Source organism: Ambystoma mexicanum, chromosome 6p, assembly GCF_040938575.1.
Source record: "Ambystoma mexicanum isolate Mex_15411 chromosome 6p, UKY_AmexF1_1, whole genome shotgun sequence".
Classification (NCBI taxonomy): domain Eukaryota; kingdom Metazoa; phylum Chordata; class Amphibia; order Caudata; family Ambystomatidae; genus Ambystoma; species Ambystoma mexicanum.
Window position 1 is genome coordinate 744108235 of NC_090935.1, and position 19944 is coordinate 744128178.

Below are 19944 nucleotides of genomic sequence, written 5' to 3' on the forward strand. Positions count from 1 at the left end.
AAGTCAATTGCTCTTAGAAGACTGCTTTGAAAAAACACTGGCAGGCATTTTAAGTGCAAAGTTTGATGGTGTGGCTGTATTAAAGCGAGCTGAAAAGAGTTCCCATGAGGCAGCATTTTGAGCGGGAACAGGCAACAACTGGGTGGCAATGGCCATAGGGAGTAGCATGGTCACAGCAAGTCAATGGGTATGCAAATAACCAAACAACACCTTCAAGCGTTGTGTCCCTCCTCATATGCCAGTTCTCCCACTCTGCACTCTAATGCAATGGTTTCGGCTTATAGGTGGCTGTGTCATCTAATAGCCCAAACTAAAAAAGCACAATTGAAAACTTTAAACACAAATCATTCAAAAAAAATTCAGAAGTAACACAAGGGATTACAAAAATGGTTTATTTTGTTCCATAAGGAAGAGCGATAGGAAAATTTCCACAATTTCCCACATAGTTTCCTTTAAACAGAGCCTACAAAGACATATTCAGCACCAAACAAAAATGGTTTACAAACAGCCATGGAATATATCTTATAAAGCAAACATTTAATATTGCACTTTGTCTATTGTTTTGGATTTTGTTTGTCCCGCAATTCCAAATCAGGAAACTGTTAGAACACTAGAGAACCTCATGTTTCTTCTGTTCAGAACTTGACCAACGCTTAGGAATTTATTTAAAAAATAATGCCTCTGGAAAACAGAGTAAAGAAATCTTTCCATGAACTTTATTTAATAAAGTTTATGAAATGTTTGTCCGACCACATTTCCATGCGATAGTACCAATGGCTGGAAGCCTGGTCTACCACACAGCGAGCCTACCGCCCGCCCCCCGCCCCAGGCCTACCTGACTTTCTGGGAGACCGTTCAACGCTGTTCGTGTCGATTTGTTCCCATGTCTGCTCAAACGGGAAGGACAAAATAATATGGGCAGTCCCTAATCCAAAAGAACTTTGAACGCCCGCCTCATTTCTCTTAAGGGGAAGAAAGTCGAGGACATTTACAAAATAATAAATTCATGAGCTTCTTTTTAAAACCAATCCCAGCTGTGATCTGTGTAAGCCACCCTAGTGAAGGCACCGCCCCTTTATATCGAATCACATAAAACGCGACTCATTTGAATTGCCGATGGGTCTTCACTTGGAAATACTTTCAAATTGTTTCCCACATTCCCTTGAAGGACACTTGTTACAAAAGCCCACGTGAAGCCCAACAACCCCCATCCTGCGACAAAACAGCGTTTCACTACAAAGTGGGCAGCCCAGAAACAATGGTGGAATTGTCCAGCAGCTCCTCGATTGCTCGGTGAAAAAACGTTATTTGCCCTTGCCCTCATGCAGCTGCCACAGCCTCAACTTTGAGCAACGAGGAAATTGTGCATGTCGCCCAAGTGCTTTACAACTGGCGCTCTTGGTATGTCAAGCCCACTGCATAGATCGTATTTTTGCAAACACTGCCAAACACAGAATCTTTCCAACTAACATTAGAACTATTTGTGCAGGCGACGCACTGCGGAATCTCATTCATCTGGGCTTCCACAAAAACCTGCATCTTGTTCCCTTCCTTACTCCGGAAGACATTTTGTAGATTGAGGGCACCAATAAAGTGAATGCAAAAATGCATTCATAAAAGGTTATTGGCTATTCCGATGACGATTACTACTGCGGACAATCAGAATCTGGCCCATGTACTATAAATCTAACAAAATGTTGACTGTTCTCCAAAGATTAATTTAAACCAGTAGGTAACATTATACCAAGAGGCCTCTTGCACAACTTCTTAATCTCTTCATGCACATGGATCCCTTTTTACCACCAAGCAGCTGTTTATTTTTGGTGCCCAAGAAAAACAGTTTAATTATAGATTTAAAAAAAAAAAAACGTGACTGCTGAGGTTCATCCCATCACCCTGATGGAACGTCCTCGTGAGCGGGTGCTGCAACCTGGCTCTAGAGTTAGGTGCACCAAGAGCAGTGACCTCTGAGAATGGAACACAAAAAATAAGCATTTAAAAAGGCTTTGTGCACAATTTCTCTTTGCGCCATGTCACTTTAAGCACCAACACCTTAGTGCAACACAGAGCACACTCAACCAGTTTGGCAAATGATGCTTTCACCCGAGATCGAGTGACTTTAGGCCCCCTCTTCATCCTCTCCCGCTGTGAAAAGCAGCTTGTGGAGACCATCGGAAAAGCAACATATTTTTGGTAAAGAAATAAAGAAGGTTTACATTCTTGAAAAGGGTCACTCTTCTCCCCATTTTTTTTTTAACACAATACATCTCTTGATATTCTACTCCAGCAGGCGGCAACGCAACAAACCGCAGGAAGGATTGATGTTTCAGTTCTTGATGGCAATCAATAAATCCACCATTGGAGCAAAGGTGAGGAGGTGACGGAAAATATGGTCAGCCAAAAAGGACGACAATCATAAACAGGTAATGTCCAGGCTACGTTTAAAGTACAAAAAAAAGTCAGTGCATTTGTCTTCTTTTAGCTTCTCAAAGCGTTCGCTCGCTCCTGGTTGTGCAGACCACAGGCATGTTAAACATGGTAAGAACAGTATAGTAAGGAAAAGCTGTAGTGATAACTGAGCCACACAACAAGAGCACTGAACAAGTGCAAATATGGAGCAGGGCGTGAATCCCTCTTTCACAACGCCGGTGCCCAGACACATATTCTATGTCTACTTGCCAATGAACTGACCCCTTAGGATGTGTCGATGTTGGGGAAGAACTCTCGGCTCTCCAAGCACGCAGAGCAGTCTTTTGATGTTGAAGGCTTGAAGTCCATCACAGGTTGCTGTTGTCGAGGATCTGTATTTTTTTTTTAGGACACAGCAAATCATTTTCTCAGAAAATGCATCTCTGCGATTCCTCTTCTGTCCTCAGTTGAGCATCAACAGTTCAACTTCAGTGTTAGCTTCTGAACTTTTCTTCCTCCTTCTCTTCAACGAGAGGGACAAGATGGCCGTTCATCGGTGGGATGGTCAGGGTTAGGGTCAACCTAAGTGGGAATACAAATGGTAAATATAACAAAAGCAGTCTTATGCAGCGATTGCATTACTTAATTACTTTGGATTAGACGTTCCTATAGAATGTTTCAGTAAATATGTTGTTTACTCCACAGTCCATGCCACAACATCAGTCACCATTGTTTAAACCCACTAGAAAAGGGAGACGGCTACAGTTGTTTCATGTCAAGGGTGGGGCTGCATAACCAGTCCTCGTTTTCTTAAAGGACTGGGCAGGCTACTCAAGTCTAGATTTTTCCCATGGAACATCGGGTATATATATCTATCTATCTATCGATCTCACAGAAAAACATTTCCTCTATTCCTAAATTTAGCAAGAAACAGAAGTATTCAAAACTAAGGTGCAACCCATCAAGTTAATCCGCTTGTGGGTATAGGAACAACTTTATCTTTGCACATGCGACATTCACACCAAGATACACTAGCAGCATTTTAAGGGGATGCATCCGTCCACCTTTTCTGGGAAAATGACTGTCAGATGGGAGGGTTTACATCCAGGCGAGGATGGAATTCTCACACAGGACTTCTCCTAGAGATCCTCCAACCTTTTCATACCCGTGCAGAATGGCAGGTAGAAACAAGATATTAAGTTTCTAACAAGCTATGAAGTTTCTACCATTGGTTTAATTGCAGAATTGCTTCCCCGCCCATCAGCAGGGTAGGGTTTCTTAAGAAAGGCTTCAATATGTCTATGCCTACAGGCTCGCCTTACAGAGAAAGCCACATTTTCCTAAAATGCTGCTTTATCTGAAGAGTAGAATTGCACAGAGTACTTTACACAATTATATACAATAGACACACTCTTGACCGCCAGAATGACTGCGGTCTGAGCTGTAGCTTATCAAGAAACGTATCCCTGTAAGGGCCAGAGTTTCAGTCTTCAAAACACAACAAACGAGTGGAAAAACGTACATTCTAGAGCTAGAACATACATCAGGGGTACTTAATAAATTCAAATGAGACTAGAGAACGAGACATCTACTCGGAGCAGTGGACAGCAGGGCCGCTTTCACAAAAGCACCCATGGCCTGTGACAGGCTACATGGTTATCCTGCGCTCAATGGACGTGAAGCCACCATCAGAGTTCAGGGTTTGCCCCCACCCCTCACACACTGTCGGTTTATTTCAGGCATCGCATTTGTGGGGATGCCTCAGGAATAATGCCAGATTGGGGTGTGAGGTGAAGGTTGGGGGTTACTTTTTCAAGTAGTATTGTTAATATGGAAATTGTAGGAAGGCGGTCAGCCACCCCTTTAGGCTGGCCAGGATGCCACTAATGGTTGTAGTACAGTGATGAAACATTAGGTCAAACAAACGGGAGATGGCTAGGACAAAATAAAAAAATAAATGGGAGGCTGGTAGGGCAGGATGGCGCTCAGTAGGCCAGAAAAAGGAAACCAGGGTCCAGTGATGATCAAAGGGGAACATTGATGTTCTAAAGGTGGTAGAGAACTCTGGGGTATTGGTAACTACTGGAACAGGAACGCTTTGGATTCCCATCATTAAAGGGACCTTTTATCAAACTATGATTAGATGGTGGTCTGTTCCATGCCACTTGCTCCCCAAGGTAGAGGTAGAGGTGCCAAGACTTACCTCAGAGTAGAGAGGTGGAGGCAGGAAGCGGAATTCTTGGATGTAAGCAAATAGTGGTCCCGGAAGGGCTCTCTCAAAATCACAAGCAGACGAGGAAGAAATACACTGCCGTTGTTCCTCTGTGACAACTTCTGCATAGCTGGGAGGGGCTGGAAGAAAAGCCAAGTAATGGACACAGTCACAACTTTGAAACGGTATATTCAGTCTTCCCTAACCCAAATAGCTTCCATAAAAAGGACAGGTTTCAGCAGTAGTCCCTCCTATATTGTAAACTAGCCACATGTAATCCTCTCAAGATGTGTGTGCATACCAGCACTTCCACCGAACATTTACTGCAATGTAGATTCTGGCTCTTTTAACATAGCAAAGTCTTCATGTGAAGAATTCAGTCTTAGTATTCTTTGCAGATTGCCCCTATGGCCCAGATGCATAAACGTGTAATAGTAGCATGTAACCGAGCTTATGCATACAAAAACCCATCACTTTCCTTGGATGTCTGGGGCTGGTAGGGACTTAGAAAGGAGCTTACTCAAAACGCACGTTAGTTCTCACCGGGTCATAACTTGACTAATTTGGTGACATGAATTGGGGAAATAAGGAGAGGAAAAAAAATGTCTAAGAAAATAGTGTCAAAATAGCTCTAATACTTTTTGGGTACTTTAAGAGATGGGATAGTTTTGATGAAAGCCAGTGTACAACCAACAGTCGACAATGCAGTGAAAATGTGTAAAAGGTTGACTAAGTAACAGACCTAAGCTCACAAACCCCATTTTCAAAGTACCTTTAATGACACCTCAGTATATAGATTCACTACCCCCAAGCTCCCACCTTCTACTTTCAAATCACGCCTCCATTTGGAAAATAATTTTAATCAAACCCACATGTTTGTACCAACACTTAATTCCATTTGTTCTCCATTGCAGAGTGGTGCCTAGTCCTTGGCAACACCGACCCACAGCGATTTGTGTCCTAGAACATTTCAGTCCCATGCTGCTCAGTTGTCCAGTCATTGGACTGCTGTGCACTGTCCAACCCCCGTATGCCTCGCCCCATCCCCGATCCCTCACGCCAAGCCAGGCACACCTCTCATCCTCACAACAAAACACTTTTTTCCTTCAGCTGTGATCATCAAGTTACCTTCAGGCCTCTCGGGGAGAGTCAGCCAGCTCATGTTGCCACTGCCCTGACTGCTCACACTTGATGTTCTGCTTCCAAATGGGTGCAAAGGAATAGTGCCAATGACCAGTGGTAAATTAAGGAATAAATCCATGGCTCCTGGAATGTCCACATATACCTACAAAATAAAGTAACAAAACAAATACAGTAAGACAACCCCAAGAATTCCGTTTAGAAAACTAGGTAATGTCCAAATAAAGTAAAATGTTGCTTGTTCCTAGGTTACATTAAAATACAAATTCGGAACATTTTCCAAGCAGAAAAGAATAGCTTGAAAATGAAATCAGCACATATAAACATTGTAACTGGGGGTCAACTGATATATTAACAGTAATTTAATGAACAACTAGTTTTCCACGTTCCCCCCTCTCTTCGTTTGTGTTTTTCATTTAACTTTAGCCAATTGTGTACGATATACTTTTACTTTTAGCCATAATATTTGACGTTTCCCTTAGAATATCATGGAACTCGGAGACTGGCTTTATTAGCCATTACTTTGAGTCAGAATCGACGGACAGTAAAATAAGGGTCATATTAAATACAGCGCCACATTTTCTCCCATCCAATCACCAACTACGTAAGAAGCTAACACCACCTATGTAAACTCATCAGTAAAGAGATTAATTGAAGTAACAAAAAAAGATGGTAAGGGAAAATGCCCATGAAAATTTCAAAGATTGATCCTATAGGAAGTGAGCATCATTTTTTGTTAGCAAGAAAGTGGAGGCCCAATATGCCCAAATATTTTTCTTTGCCGGCAGTTTACAAGTGATCCACTGTACATAACTGATGTGGGGCATTTGGGCATCCAATAAACTTCAAAATTAACAAAAAAGAATTAACAAAATTACTCACGTCTCCGAGTCTACCCTTAAATTTAGTTCGCTTTGGCAAACAAACATTTTAGATTAAGCATATCTTCCGAGACAATGCAAATTTATAGAATTACATAAGCAACCACATTCACACAAGGTGCAATGCTTTAGTTTCAAGGCATGCAAAAGTAGAGTGTTGAACTACTCTTCCGTGTATGTAAATATGCTGACCTGCAAAATAGGCAACTGCATAATTGCCTCAATACCCCATTTGTACGTTCGTAGTTCTGAACCGAAAGCAGAACAAACATCAGCATTCAGGTGCGCAGAATGAGAACACTTGGTTAGCAGTGGGACTTTGGTTCGTCCAGATCAAGGCACATATTTCAAAATAAGATTTTAATTTCCAAATTATGAAACGAATTCGTAAATCACGTTAACAATCGGTTACCAAAAGAACGCACGACATTGAAATAATCCCTACCATTAGCGAATATTCCACACGGATGATACTACAATCGAGAATGGATGGAGAAACTGGTGGAATTTTCAACAGCTTGCCGTTCCAGGTTTCCGTTTTTCCAGAAGATAACGATTCCCCACGTAAATTGGCGACAAGTTGTTTCACTTCTTTCATTTTCCCTTTGGCATAGAAGGTCTGTGTTTGGTAAAGGGCTGCCTTTGGCACAACCATTCGGGAAGAGCAGTTCTCAATTTCAGCAAAGATTTGAATTGTTTCACCTACATGGTTAAAAAAAACAATATTGGTTAATTTCTAGCTATGCTAAAGCAAAAAGCACAATCTGCAAAAACAGTATATTTTGTCAATCAGCACCACACCCTGGTTGTCTCTAAAGAGGGCACCAAACAGGGGTTCCTGGCAACAGCATTTGCTGCCCATGGCACGATCGCCATCATAAAGCAAGTAATCTTGGGAGCACGAAAACACATGATATGGTCAAAGGTACAGGGGGAAGAGTGCAATCTATGCCGGTCGCCCAGAACAGAGTAGCAAGCTGTGGCTAGTTCACGTATCCATGGTCACGTATCCATGGTAGAATATATTCGCCTCTCTCTCCTGACATATGTACCTCCTTCCTGGTACCTCAGACTCAAACAAGGTTTTTGGTGATAGGTGGGGAAAACGGACTATTTTCGGTGAGTTCGTTTTTTTGTTTGTATTTTTTTTTTTTTAAGTTAACCCATATGAATTTTGCGACCATACAGCCTTCATTAAAATAAGATATGCTCCACCATAAAACGAGAGACTGGAGCAGAACTAACAAATTGTCACACAACTCCAAAATGTGTATGCAGGTGGAACAAGACAAGACATCTTGCTTGGAAAACCTCACCGAACGGACAATTGCAGGGAGGGAGAAGTATTTTAACTGGAGTGATCCGAGAGATGCTGTTTGGTGAGTAGGGCTTGGAGGTTCTTCACGTTTAGGATGCAGGCGGAAAGTCTTATCTGCATTGCTAACTTGTTCCAGAGGCATAGCGTGCAGAGAAAAACTTCTAATTCCTAGTTTCTCTCGGTTTTAAGCCTAGTGATGTGAAGGATTTTTTTGATGCATTGGCAGGTTCTCTGCAAGGCAGAGATTATTTTTTGCAAATGCTTTCTAGATGATGCAGTCTTGTCTTGAACAAGTGTGATCGTAAGATACTCAGTGCAGTACTTTGTGAATAGGGGGAAGAAGGGACAAGGGAAGGGGTTGGGGTGTTGTGGCTGCATGCATTTTCTTCGTCCTGTGATGAGGTGTTCTGACAGCTTCCAGGTAGGAGATGACCAGGGTTTGGCCGCCTGCTATGAAATTCAGGGCGGATTGCGAGCAATGGTAAAGCTGAGCACCATTGCAATGATTGGGAGTTTTGATGTGAAATTGGTCTAGCTCCATTTCTGTCACACAATTCTGGACATTTGCAAGCATGGTGGGGCTTTGGAGGATGATGAATTTGCTGTTCGTAGGGTTGATGTTCAGATAGCCGCTTGACTTCCAGGATTGGACAAGGGTCAGAAAATGCCCGAGTTGATGGGGGTCAATGTAAATCCCCTTTAAGTAAAGCCAAATGTCATGTTCATATCTTTGCGTTGGGGTGGGTGAGGAGTTTCCCTTAGGTTTACAAGTAGTGGTTGAGGAGGACAGGAAATAACCTTTTGGAACTCTGCAAGTGACTGGGTAGCGCTGGATATGTTGAGGTACATCAATTCAACTTGAGATCTATTTCGGAAAGTAAACTTGCCTTCATCATTGCCAACTTAAAACCTACCAATTGTAATTAAGGAATGTACCCCTCTATTGATGGGCAGACTTTGTAAATGAAGCATTCACAAATTTGCAGATAATCATGTTCCATTGGAACTTCAACGCCTGTAGCACCCCCTTGCTGAAGAAGCCAGGTTTGTGTCCAGCATCTCTGGCTAATTACCGGCCAATTACCAATACCCCATTTCTTTTGAAGATACTGGACCGGGTGGCATATTTGCAAATTTCAGTATATCTTAATGAATGCAACATCCTGAACAAATGGCAATCTGGCTTCAGGCAGGGGCATGGAATGGAGACAGCCCTGCTTGATTTGAAATCTAAGTTGTTACAGTATGGATAAGGGGCAGTCTGCTGATGCCGATAGATCCATCGGCCACCTTTGACCTAATAGACCAGTCTAAGTTGGTCACCAGGCTAAAGGAGGTAGCACTTTTTTTGGACAGTGCTGCTCTCTGGATCGCGCCCTTTTTAAGCAATTGTTTCTTGTAGAGTTTGGAGTGAGCAGGCTGAAGCACTCCCAGCAACCTTGAATTACGGTGTACCTCAAGGAGCTTGCTTGTCCCCTTCCTTATATTTTTACAGTTCCTTCCTTTTTTAATTGTGTTGGAAGAGAATCACATAGGTTTTACTAATTATGTGGAGGACACTGAATGTGCCATCCTGCTTGTAGGAGTGCATAAGGATGATGGAAAAAACATCAATAAGGTCTATGAAATCATCCAGATACGATGATGGATAATTGCCTGGTGTTCAACAAGGTACAGGCAGAGCTGAGGTGATAGGTACGGAAAAATAAAGAAGTTGGGATCAGAGTATCAACATTTTTTTGTGGGAGGATCTAATTTCAAAACTAAGAAGAAGGTGAAAACCCTGGGCGTTGTTTTAGATCAAAATCGGAATATGAAGGCTCAGATTAACAGCTTGGTGTCCTCTACCGCATATATCAAGTTGCTAAAACAACTGCGGCCTTGTATATCTTAGATGAATTGTGAAACTGTGGCCAGGGCAATCATAGTGTCAAAATGTGACTATTGCTGTTGCCTCTTGGTAGGAATTGCCAAATCGGATATGGCACGGCTACAAATGCTACAGAACAGTATGGTCAGGATTATTGCCAGTCTGAAAAAGAGAGGTCATGAATCAGATGGTAGACGGGCCTACACTGGTTGCCAATTGAAGCTAGGATCCACTTTCGGTTGTTGGCGATTACTCGCAGGTGTGTTACGGGCACCAACACTGGCTATTTAGTTGAGGCTTAGACCAATAAGTCTAATGCCAGGACTCTGCGGTCTAACAATTCTAATCAGCTAAAAACTCCAAAGTGTAATCAGACGCAAGTTATAAGGTGCACGTCGTATGTGGCTGCGCCTAAGGCCTGGAATGCCACTCCCCCCGGATCTGGGGGGGGGGAATACTAAATCTATTGCAACTTTCAGGAAAGGTATGAAGACACTTAGGGAGTCCTTCCTATTCTTCTTATCCCTGCCCATGTCTTTTATTGTACCTCTTTGGCCTTTGTTCTCTGCCTGTTGTCATGTTTTGTCTTTGTTTTTTGTTGTGCCCTTAAATCTCCGGGTCCCATGGAGCACAATATAAATAAAGTAAAGTAAAAGTACGAGTTGGTGTTGGTTGAATAGAAGCGAGGCAAACCATTGTAAGACAAGACTGTTCTGTTAAAGCCCATGTGGATGGGAAGAATGCTGATCTAGGATTCATGATCAGCAGTATCGAAATCTACAGTGAGCGAGTAGGCAGTCCCTCATCCAGATTGAACAGACAACTTTCATGTGTCAGTCTATGTGTTACCTCGTAGTCAGAATGCAGAACGGCCTTTGTGTAGGAGATTGCGCAGAGGGATCCTTTTGTGCATCTGATTGGCAACAGTCTTCTCCATAAACAGTCTTCTCCATAACTTGGACGACAAAATGAGGTAATAGTTGGCCAGGATCCAGTGTGGGCTTCTTCAGCAGGCTGCCGTTGAGTGGTGCAAGTTTGTTATTTTCACAATGGATGAAGGAAGGACAGTCTTCTTAGGTGGTGGGTTTCAGCGGCAACCGTCTTGGCTTGATGTTCAGAAACAATATAGGAGTCCGCTCCATCTTGCGATGTTCCGGGCCAGTATGAGAGGGACGCCTTGTGTGTTTAAAGCCGTCGGCATGTTCCCTTTTCTAGTCTGAGATGTTGATAGCGGTGGACTTGTCTACGGACTGCAGCATTATAGGATCTGGCAGGAGATTGAAGGAGTGCTTCAAAGCCTAGAAGATCACTGTGGTCATTTTTGAAGATTCTATGATGAACGTTATGTGTTAGTTTGCTTTAACTGTGGTGATAAATATTCTGTGTTTTGGAATTGGCGCACTTAAGTTGAAACTATATTATATGTTCTGTAAGATATCAGCAGATATGAGGGCTGCAATGGGGATTTTCGGGGGGGTTCCAGTGGGTTCCGTTCCGTAATGGCCGATCTACTAGCAAACAGTTTGTGGAGGCTGGCTCTGGACGTCTTTTAGGATTACAAAAGTTTAGGGAGGTATTACGGGCTTTATGAACTAGGCAAAATGTTTTAAGTACTATCTTTTTCTTAACGAGATCCAATGTAAACAATTAAATTTAGTGGGCTGTAGAAGAAGCACCTCTAACTAATGATGATGCAGCCAGTCGATCTGGGCTCTTTAAACAGGGTTTATAAACATCAGGACAAGCTTGTGGGAGAGGGCTACGGAAAATAAGAGGTGAGACAAGTCATTTCATAAGGTGTTGAAGAGCATGGCATTAGTGGGGCAAACAGTTACATCTCTGTATTAGAAGGGTTGGGGAAGAACAAATGATAATATGTGTTTTTGTTGAACAAGTCAAGTCACCCTTTTTTGAAGGTTGCCCCAATACCAATTTTGTATTTTGGGAGATCTGGGCATCGGATTCATGAGTCATACATGCACATGAACTAGAAGAAGTTCTGAAAGTTTAAGATATACAGGTGCACGATCACAAAAATATTAAAGAGTGGAAAGATGAGAGGCCAGCGATCATACACAGTGGTGCTTAAATAAGTTAAGACATCTGTAAAAATACACGTTTGCTCCACCTACCAGGTGTGTAGCCCTTCCTTTCTATTTTGGCACTTAAGGATATAGGGCCTGAGGTACAGAGCCAGCAGCATAGGGTCTTCTCTTTTGAGCCAGCTTGCGGTGACTGTAAGAAAAACACCACAAGAGGGTTGATAAGATACGCTGTTTCATATAAACCCACTAAGGTTTTAAACAAAATCAACAAAGCGGAAAATTGCAAGGATACCATTGAATAGGCAACCTGCCTGGCATTAAAATGTGTGATACTAACAGGGCATGTCAGTCCCGCTACTATTTGTACAAAAGGCCATGAGTTGAAATTAGAAGATCTGCAAAACTAATTTCGCATTTAACAGACCTACAATAGGATTAGAGGATGGGTTTGGTTTCTTTGAGATCGAGCTAGAGGTCAGAATACGGTTGTATATAACATGCAAAAAAATAATTGCATGGTAGATTCTCAACAAACTGCAACAAATAATGTCAACCAAAAAATGATATAATGATTTGCCCGCAAGGACTCTGCAATGGTGCAGCATCCTCGGCCCATGGGGCGTCAACCATACATCAATTTGTCACAGAAGTCAGCATTATGCCCAGTTTAACATTCACCAGTTTCTGTCACAGAGAAAATGCCTTCAATTGGGAACTTGTGTGCAGTAGGGTTAATGTGAGGTGGAGTTAAAGCCACTTATGTAGTAGTACGGATGGTCTTCTACACAAGTACCATGTAGTAGTACTGATGGGCAGGCCTTAATGAGGGCTTACGAAGAAGGTAGATATGATCAGGTGGTGGGATGCAAAGGGCTGGAACCAGCTACTTGGGCATCTGCGTATGGCTTAGAAAACAAACCTAGGTTCTTAATTACACACACCTGCACAATGCACAATGGGCATACCGAATAAAAGCTTCACGGCTTACCAGTAACAGAGGAGTGTTGATATCGATGTGTTCAAAGACTGTAAATTCCTTCTTCAGTTTTACTGGTAGAAGCCAAGCCCTGTGTAATTCGGCTTTCACCCAGTAGCGTACACTGCCATGTCTGCCTTCAAATGAGGTAGCAAGTGGTCTGCATAAGATAAAAATATAATCAAAATACCGTTAGTCATTTCAAGAAACCACAGTGCATTAAAGTGGCATATCAGCCTATGATGCCATACAGCTAACACTGTATGTTAAGTATTGGTTTGCCAAATTGAGAAAGATAGCTATGCTTTGGATGATACATACATATTTTGATTACCATCTGAAACTATGCTAGGGGCAGTTGGTCACGGAAAAACCTGTATATAATCATGGCCAGGTTTTAAATTTGTGATTTAAAAAAGTCAGGTCACTATGTCGAGCTTACATGTTCCCAACTGATTTTGCGATATTACCAGATAGTATATTAAAAAGGAGCGCATCAGGTAAAATATGTATATAATTTAATAGGGCATGTGATATATCGACATTAGAATTATTGCAATTTAAAAAGACCCAACTGAACAAAGGCAACGGCAAAACATGCCACAGATTAATTTGCCTTGAAAGGATTATGTCCGTGCAGCAAGTAAAGTTATTGACCTGCTACTACTGAAAGGGTCTAAGCAAAATGAACATTCCACATATCAGATTTTCTAGCACTGATTGTATTTCTTTTTTTACTACAAAAAAAAATACTAACGTCTGTGGAAGCTCAAAGCTGAATGCATATTCATGCCTTCCTGAATGAATAGTGGTGAGACCTTCTTCAGAGTTGTCATCATCTAGGGATTAAAATAGAATGATGTTACCATGTATAAAATCATACCATTTTAAAAGCTCCTTATATGGCTATGCACATGTTTACAGTGGTTCTGGTCACAAACAAAGGCCGACTAACGAGAACAAGAGTAAACAACAATTCACATTGTGGGTGTATAGTTACACGTACAAAAAAAGTAATTAAAAAGGTGCCATTTCGGTCTGCGTGTATAGATTCCCAGTATAATTGGTTTGACACCACTGCAATTGTGGCCAAAATTATAGGTAATGGCAATGTGTGATAGATAAACCCTCAACAGAATCTCCATTGATAAAAGTCAGAACACATTCAATAGAACATTTAAAAGTTCTGTTATCTATATGGGGCTATGCTGTTACAGAGCATTATGATGAACAACTGCAGTAGCGTGGCGGGGAACTGTCGAGATGATGCCCAAGTCAAAAATATTTGCTTTAAACCTAATTTTCACCCATGTGTCTTCTACATACACACAAAGTGGTCCAATGGGTAATGTTGGGCTCATCTTTTCAGCTTAATGCCAGGTTATGGAAAATATAAAAAGATGTTCAACTCTCCCATCAAGAGACTACAAAAACAACCCCCTCTGCTTAATGACGCCAGGAGAAAAATGTTATCTTACATCGGGCAACGTTGTTAGAAAACAAAAATGACCCCACCCCCAATCAGGGGTGCATGTCTTCCTTGAGGGGCTAAGAAATAGCTTAGTTTCATTAAGGCAGCCAAGCCAGTGGGCCAAATAATGTTTGGGAGGGGCTTAATATTTGCAGTAAACCTCTTGCCCCAGTTGCCCGTCCTTAGATACGTTGGCGGTTTTCGGGTATGTGCAGACAGGATACTGGTGGCTCGGACATCATCTTAACCCCTTTATGCAGCACTTTTTACATGAAAATCGGGAGTAGCCATCTTTCACTGCAAAAGGTGGCAGGTATGAGGCGTTTTTATACGGCACGCCTCCTGGCAAATTTCGGATTTGTTTTTTTTTTAATGTTGGAGCATTAAAAGCGACAGGTCAACGTGTCGAATACACTGTTACTCCAAGTAACGTTTAAAACGTCCGTTGGCAACTGTGTTTTCCAAGGAACTGGTACAGTATGCTCGTGGGCAACTAAAAGGAAAATTACTTATTTTGTGCCGCATTACGGTTCCTTTCGTTGAAATCTTTTAAGTTGGTCTAATGCGAGGGTGGTGCCAGCTCAGCAATTTTGCGCCGAGTCTCTCGGCAGGGAGTGTGGTAAACAAGTGCTGCAGAGCTGTCAATCAAGCACAGGCTGGAACTGGAGCAGGAGAGGACCGGCCTAAACCGGTGCGAGCAGATCCCGGCAGCAAGCGACGCTACCTCATATGCATAGACGATGACGCGGGTCGCAGCCTAGCCTGCTAGCTACCAAGACACGCCCTTACTGCCATTTCCGGGATTCGTGCAGATAGAACCGCAAGGCCCTGCGTGGCGTGCAGACTAGGTTTCGCATTCATACTATGACCGAAGCAGGCAAAGTGAAATAGTGACCGCAGTGTCTACTTATCGTGATGGTTCTGTTAACCAAAACGTAGCACACATACAATGCGAGTAGTTTAACAGACGGTTATATAAACTGGCGCTTAATCTGTGATAGGTTGTTCCACCACATAAAACGGGACAGTTATGCTGATTAGTAGCGTGCCCTTAATGGGTTTGCTGTGTGGGCGAATGTACTGGTTTGCACTATAGCAGCGCACGCTTTGAAAACGAAAGTATAAAAGTTGGCACGTGGGGCTTCGGTGCCGCAAAGGCGGCCACAGCTTGCACGTTGGCGAAAAGGTACACGTTAAACCCAAATTATGGGCAAGGGGGAAACCTGAGAATTTGGCGATACAGCAGAGGGAGAAAACGCCATTAACCTACAAAGAATGAAACGGCGATACACGAGTTTACCCAAAATCAGACAGGGACAATGAGTTTCGGAAACATCCGCCTTAATATTTATTTAGCGAGAGCCTTGCGTTTAACATGAAGAACCATTTTTTTGAGACGCGAGTCTCCCTCGAGGTCCTTCCAAAAAAGTCGATTAGAATGCTATTAATAGAGCCAATGCGCTCATTACTCAGAAGAACCAGTTGTGAAACCTTCCCACCACCGACTCGGCAACAGCGCCATCCAATCAAAAAAATCCACCGTCTCCTTGGGAACGCACCTAACAAACACGATTCACCAATCCGCTGCAAGGAAGGGGTGGTTAATAGTACAGTGGCGAGCGAGCGATAAAAAGGTAGTGTGAGAGGCAGTGACGCAACAATAAAAAGCCGTCTCTGATATAGCCCGTTCCCAGTACGAGGAAGAAGTACATCGGGAACGCTGCACTGTGGTCCGTAATGGTGCTAAACACACCACCTACCCATCACCCTAATAGGGTGCCAGGCGTATAGTTACCAGCGAGGACTCGCTGGGTGCGTGTTCACTGCTACAAGGTGACACAGCTGATACTCCACCAGTGCATCAACATCTTTTCAATAGAGCGAAGAGAATACATATGCGGACGCAAGTGGCGTGCCATTTAATACCCCCACAGTACACGTAGATGTAGAATGCCTTAAGGAGGAGACCCCGGTGGAAATTTCGATTTAACAAAATGCCACACTCCTCTTTAATGATCTATAATCAAACTCACGCAAATCATCATTTGCGGCACGTCCTCAAACTCCGGTGGAAAAGCATCTTAGATATCAAATATGAATCCTGGTCAAATCACCGCCAGGTACACACAAGTAAAAACAATGAAGCCAAATAAAATGGCAATGTATCAGGGCACCTCAGATACACACAAGTAGAAATAACGAAAGCAAATTGCAACATATTAGGGCACCGCTGGGAATATGGAGTTAGCTTTGCGTATGAAACGGCAACGAGGAACCCATCGGCACATGACGTATCCAGCCAATGCCAGTAGAGGGAGCGCTGCAAGCCCCCCCCCCTTCCCTCTCCTTCCTCCACACCAACCACCGGTCCCAAACAGGATTGAACCGCTTTCAACAAAGGGTGGAAACTTCAGAAAAACAAGATGAGTCCCACTTCCCCATATGACCAGCCACGCGAATATAAGCTTATTTGCAGGGCTACAGTTAACACCATTATCGAAGAAACATGCCAAATTGCACAGAAGGAACGGTCCCATTGGATAAGCCATTTAGCACATTAAAAACGTAAAGTGGTAGTGGGCACAAGTTACAGCAAAAACTCATACTGCCCCGCGATAAACGTCTATATCATGGAATCATATGTACATCTGCCAATATAACAAACATTGCTAGTAGATATTGCTAGTAGCTATGCATTTAAGACTTCTACCGGTGCACACGGACTGGAAAGCACGTGGGTGGAGTACGGCATGTGCAGGAGATAACCACCTACAGACTTGGACTGGCCTATAGGGCAAGAGGCCCATGGCCGAGCCAAAAACACAAAATGGTTGTGTGGGCCACTTTTTTTTGGCCAATATGATATGGCATTTGTAACGCGCCTATACACAAGTGTTTCAAGCATGTCACAATCTGCCCAAGTTACTTCACTTTGCGGCTCATAGTTTTGATCACCGTTGCTGAATAAATATTCTGTAAAATGCACAATGTGCATCACATTTTATCAAAAACATCCCCCCTGGGTACTATTCAAAACAGTGTCACAAAATGAATGAACAGCCATTTGCAACTGTGGCCCACTTTTTCGATGGTGCCCGAGACAATTTTATGGCCCAGTCCGACCCTGACCACCTATTCCTCTGAACCACCACCATTCTGTACACTATCAATTGCATGTTTTATAAACACGAAATACAACAGTGCAGGAGTCTTGGGTTGTGGAAAACGTTCATGAATACCAAGTTTAATCAATTAATGTTAATTTTGGAGCGTAATACACCCAGGTTGCTGCTCACCTTGGAGCATGCGACTTTTTGCTCTACCATGAAATAATGTCGCTAACTAGTGCAATGAAAATATAAGCAAAAAGCTGAAAACGAGGTCTATAGGAGGCTTCACTACCCATACAAAGTAGCCATTGCCACAGAGAATGCATCAGTTGCAAACAATGCAAATCACATGTAGTACTATCACTTACCTCTTTCGTGCCCAATGAGGATGTCCTTGTGTGCGAAATATTCAACCTCCTCGGTGTAATTTTGTGTGTAGGCAGTGTTTGATCCAGCATTTCGTGATTCAGTCCAGCGTACTTTGACGTGCCCCCGTCCATGGATCTTCAGAGACTTCACCCTTATTTCCCCGGTAACTTCCAGATTCACCCTCCCTGAGACCGTGTCCCCGCTAGAGTACACGGGGACGTTGCTGTCATTGAGACAGTCGAAGGCTATTGTCAAACTCTTGACCTTCCCCAGCACCATTTTTGTAACAAAAGCTTATAAAAAATATACTATGGAAAAAAAGACGCTTCAGATCTCATATAAAATGCGATCGCGGACTACACTGATTAATTCCTTTGCCCTGCAGGAAAAATGCTGGCGGGGATCAGTGGTTCCTTTTCAGATTGTTCATTGGGGTTTTGCGTAGAAAAAGTCACAGCGCCGAACGCCGCTAACATACTGCTCACAGCACTGCGGTCTCTGTACAAAGACAGGGAGGCTCGGGCTGCCAGCTCACTTTAAGAGGCAGCTTTTTGTGAAAAACAACCTATCTGCGCATGCGCGGTCTCTCCCTGATGCTCCTGCTACAGCCCAGAACAAAGTGGGCCAGCTGCCAACAGCTGATCTAGGGGGACACTGTGTCTGTCGCCCAAAGGTTTATAATCGTGCTCTTCCGCAGTTTCTTCTCGTTATCGACGACACAACCCCCTATTCGACTTCACTATCCCACAGGCTTGAGGGTGCTCCTCATCATATTCAGGCTAGGTGCTGCTGGTAACGCTTGGAAAGTTCTACTCAGCCTGTCAAGTTGAATTTAGTGTTACTTTTTCGGTGATTCCTTATTATTGCTAAACATGTTTTTAGGCACCGTGTCAGAGGCTACCCTGTTGCATATGAAGTCCCTTCTTCCTCGTCCTAGTATTTACAAGTCTGAAGACGTCCTGTTTTACTGTCTATCTCTACCCTTTGAGTGCTGAGAGCCCATTGAACTGAATGGACAGTTAAGGACCTTGGTAGGTGATGTGGTGTCACGTGCCCAGTTAGTTCCGGGTCACGTGACACTAGGAAAATAAAGGAATCACCGGAACTGGCGTCAGCACGCCAGTCCGGGTTTATGCACCCAACAAGGTGTTTGTGTGATTCATTGCCTGCGGCCCCTGCGCGCTGCACGCCACTACCAGGCCCTTCAAAGCCTGCAGCGATGTGTCGGGTCTGCGCGTAACACGGCAGACCGACATCACACTGGCGACGAGGCGGAGAGAGAGCCACGCTACGACCGCACCTCCTCTCATCTGGACAGTCGAGTCCACAGAGCTGCGCAGCCCTACGCACACTGGTGAGCCAGCATTGCCCGCAGCTGGCAACTAGGATCAATACCACGATCCAGGAAGCGAAGCCGCGTAGCATACGCGCCGCGAAGAACCCGCGTGGCATGAGGCGAAGCTGCGTAGCATACGCGCCGCGAGGCATACACGCCCCCTCCAGCAGCAACCGAGCTACGCGGACCACGCGTACTGCGAGCACCAACAGAGCTCCACCCTGTGAAAGCCGTGTGTCGGCCCAGCGCATCGGTTAACTAGAACAGAGTCAGAAAACACTCAAAACATTCTACGTTCAACGTTCCAAAAAAAAAAAACGTGTATTAACACGCGCTGCCAGCTGTGTGTTTGCAGCCTCCTATAATGCTGGAAACCCCATCACAAACTCTGAAAGACCATCGATAACATGACACTGGAGTACACTGTCCCCAAAAGAAGGGAAAAGACATTCACAAGCCGGCACTCTTTGGGCACCTCTGAAAAGACTGCTGCAGGTCTCGTAATCTGCCCCCACAGCACGTGGAGAGTCCCAGGACAACCTGTGCTGTCACCAGGAACTACTAACACCGGTGAGTGTACCCCACAGCAGCACACCATCAGGAAAGGGGCACCCAGTTAGAAGACCCCAACAACATGTCAAGCTATAAACCAGCCCCGTGCGGGCCAGCACAAGCTCAGCTATGAGAAAGAGCCTCACCACAGACCACCCTGACCCAGCACTGACCACACTTATGCCGCCATTCGACCCATTCACCACGGGGGCAGCCATCAGATGGGAAATCTGGCTACAACAATTTGAAATGCAC

The 19944-nt window shown here is 43.7% G+C and overlaps 1 protein-coding gene across 2 annotated transcripts; it reads right to left on the bottom strand.

Moving 5' to 3' along the window:
- Positions 1 to 378: 378 nt before the first annotated feature.
- Positions 379 to 18353, bottom strand: ARRDC3 (arrestin domain containing 3). 2 transcript variants are annotated; one of them, XM_069627625.1, is made up of 8 exons: positions 17801 to 18353; positions 13609 to 13690; positions 12864 to 13011; positions 11963 to 12065; positions 7088 to 7344; positions 5750 to 5906; positions 4613 to 4761; positions 379 to 2991 (listed from the first exon to the last, which is right to left on the bottom strand). In XM_069627625.1, exons 1-8 carry the CDS (start codon positions 18078 to 18080, stop codon positions 2935 to 2937), a joined length of 1233 nt encoding a protein of 410 aa, XP_069483726.1. In that variant the 5' UTR covers positions 18081 to 18353; the 3' UTR covers positions 379 to 2934. The 2 variants fall into 2 exon arrangements, with proteins under 2 accessions (XP_069483726.1, XP_069483727.1); XM_069627626.1 differs by lacking the exon at positions 13609 to 13690.
- Positions 18354 to 19944: the final 1591 nt, after the last annotated feature.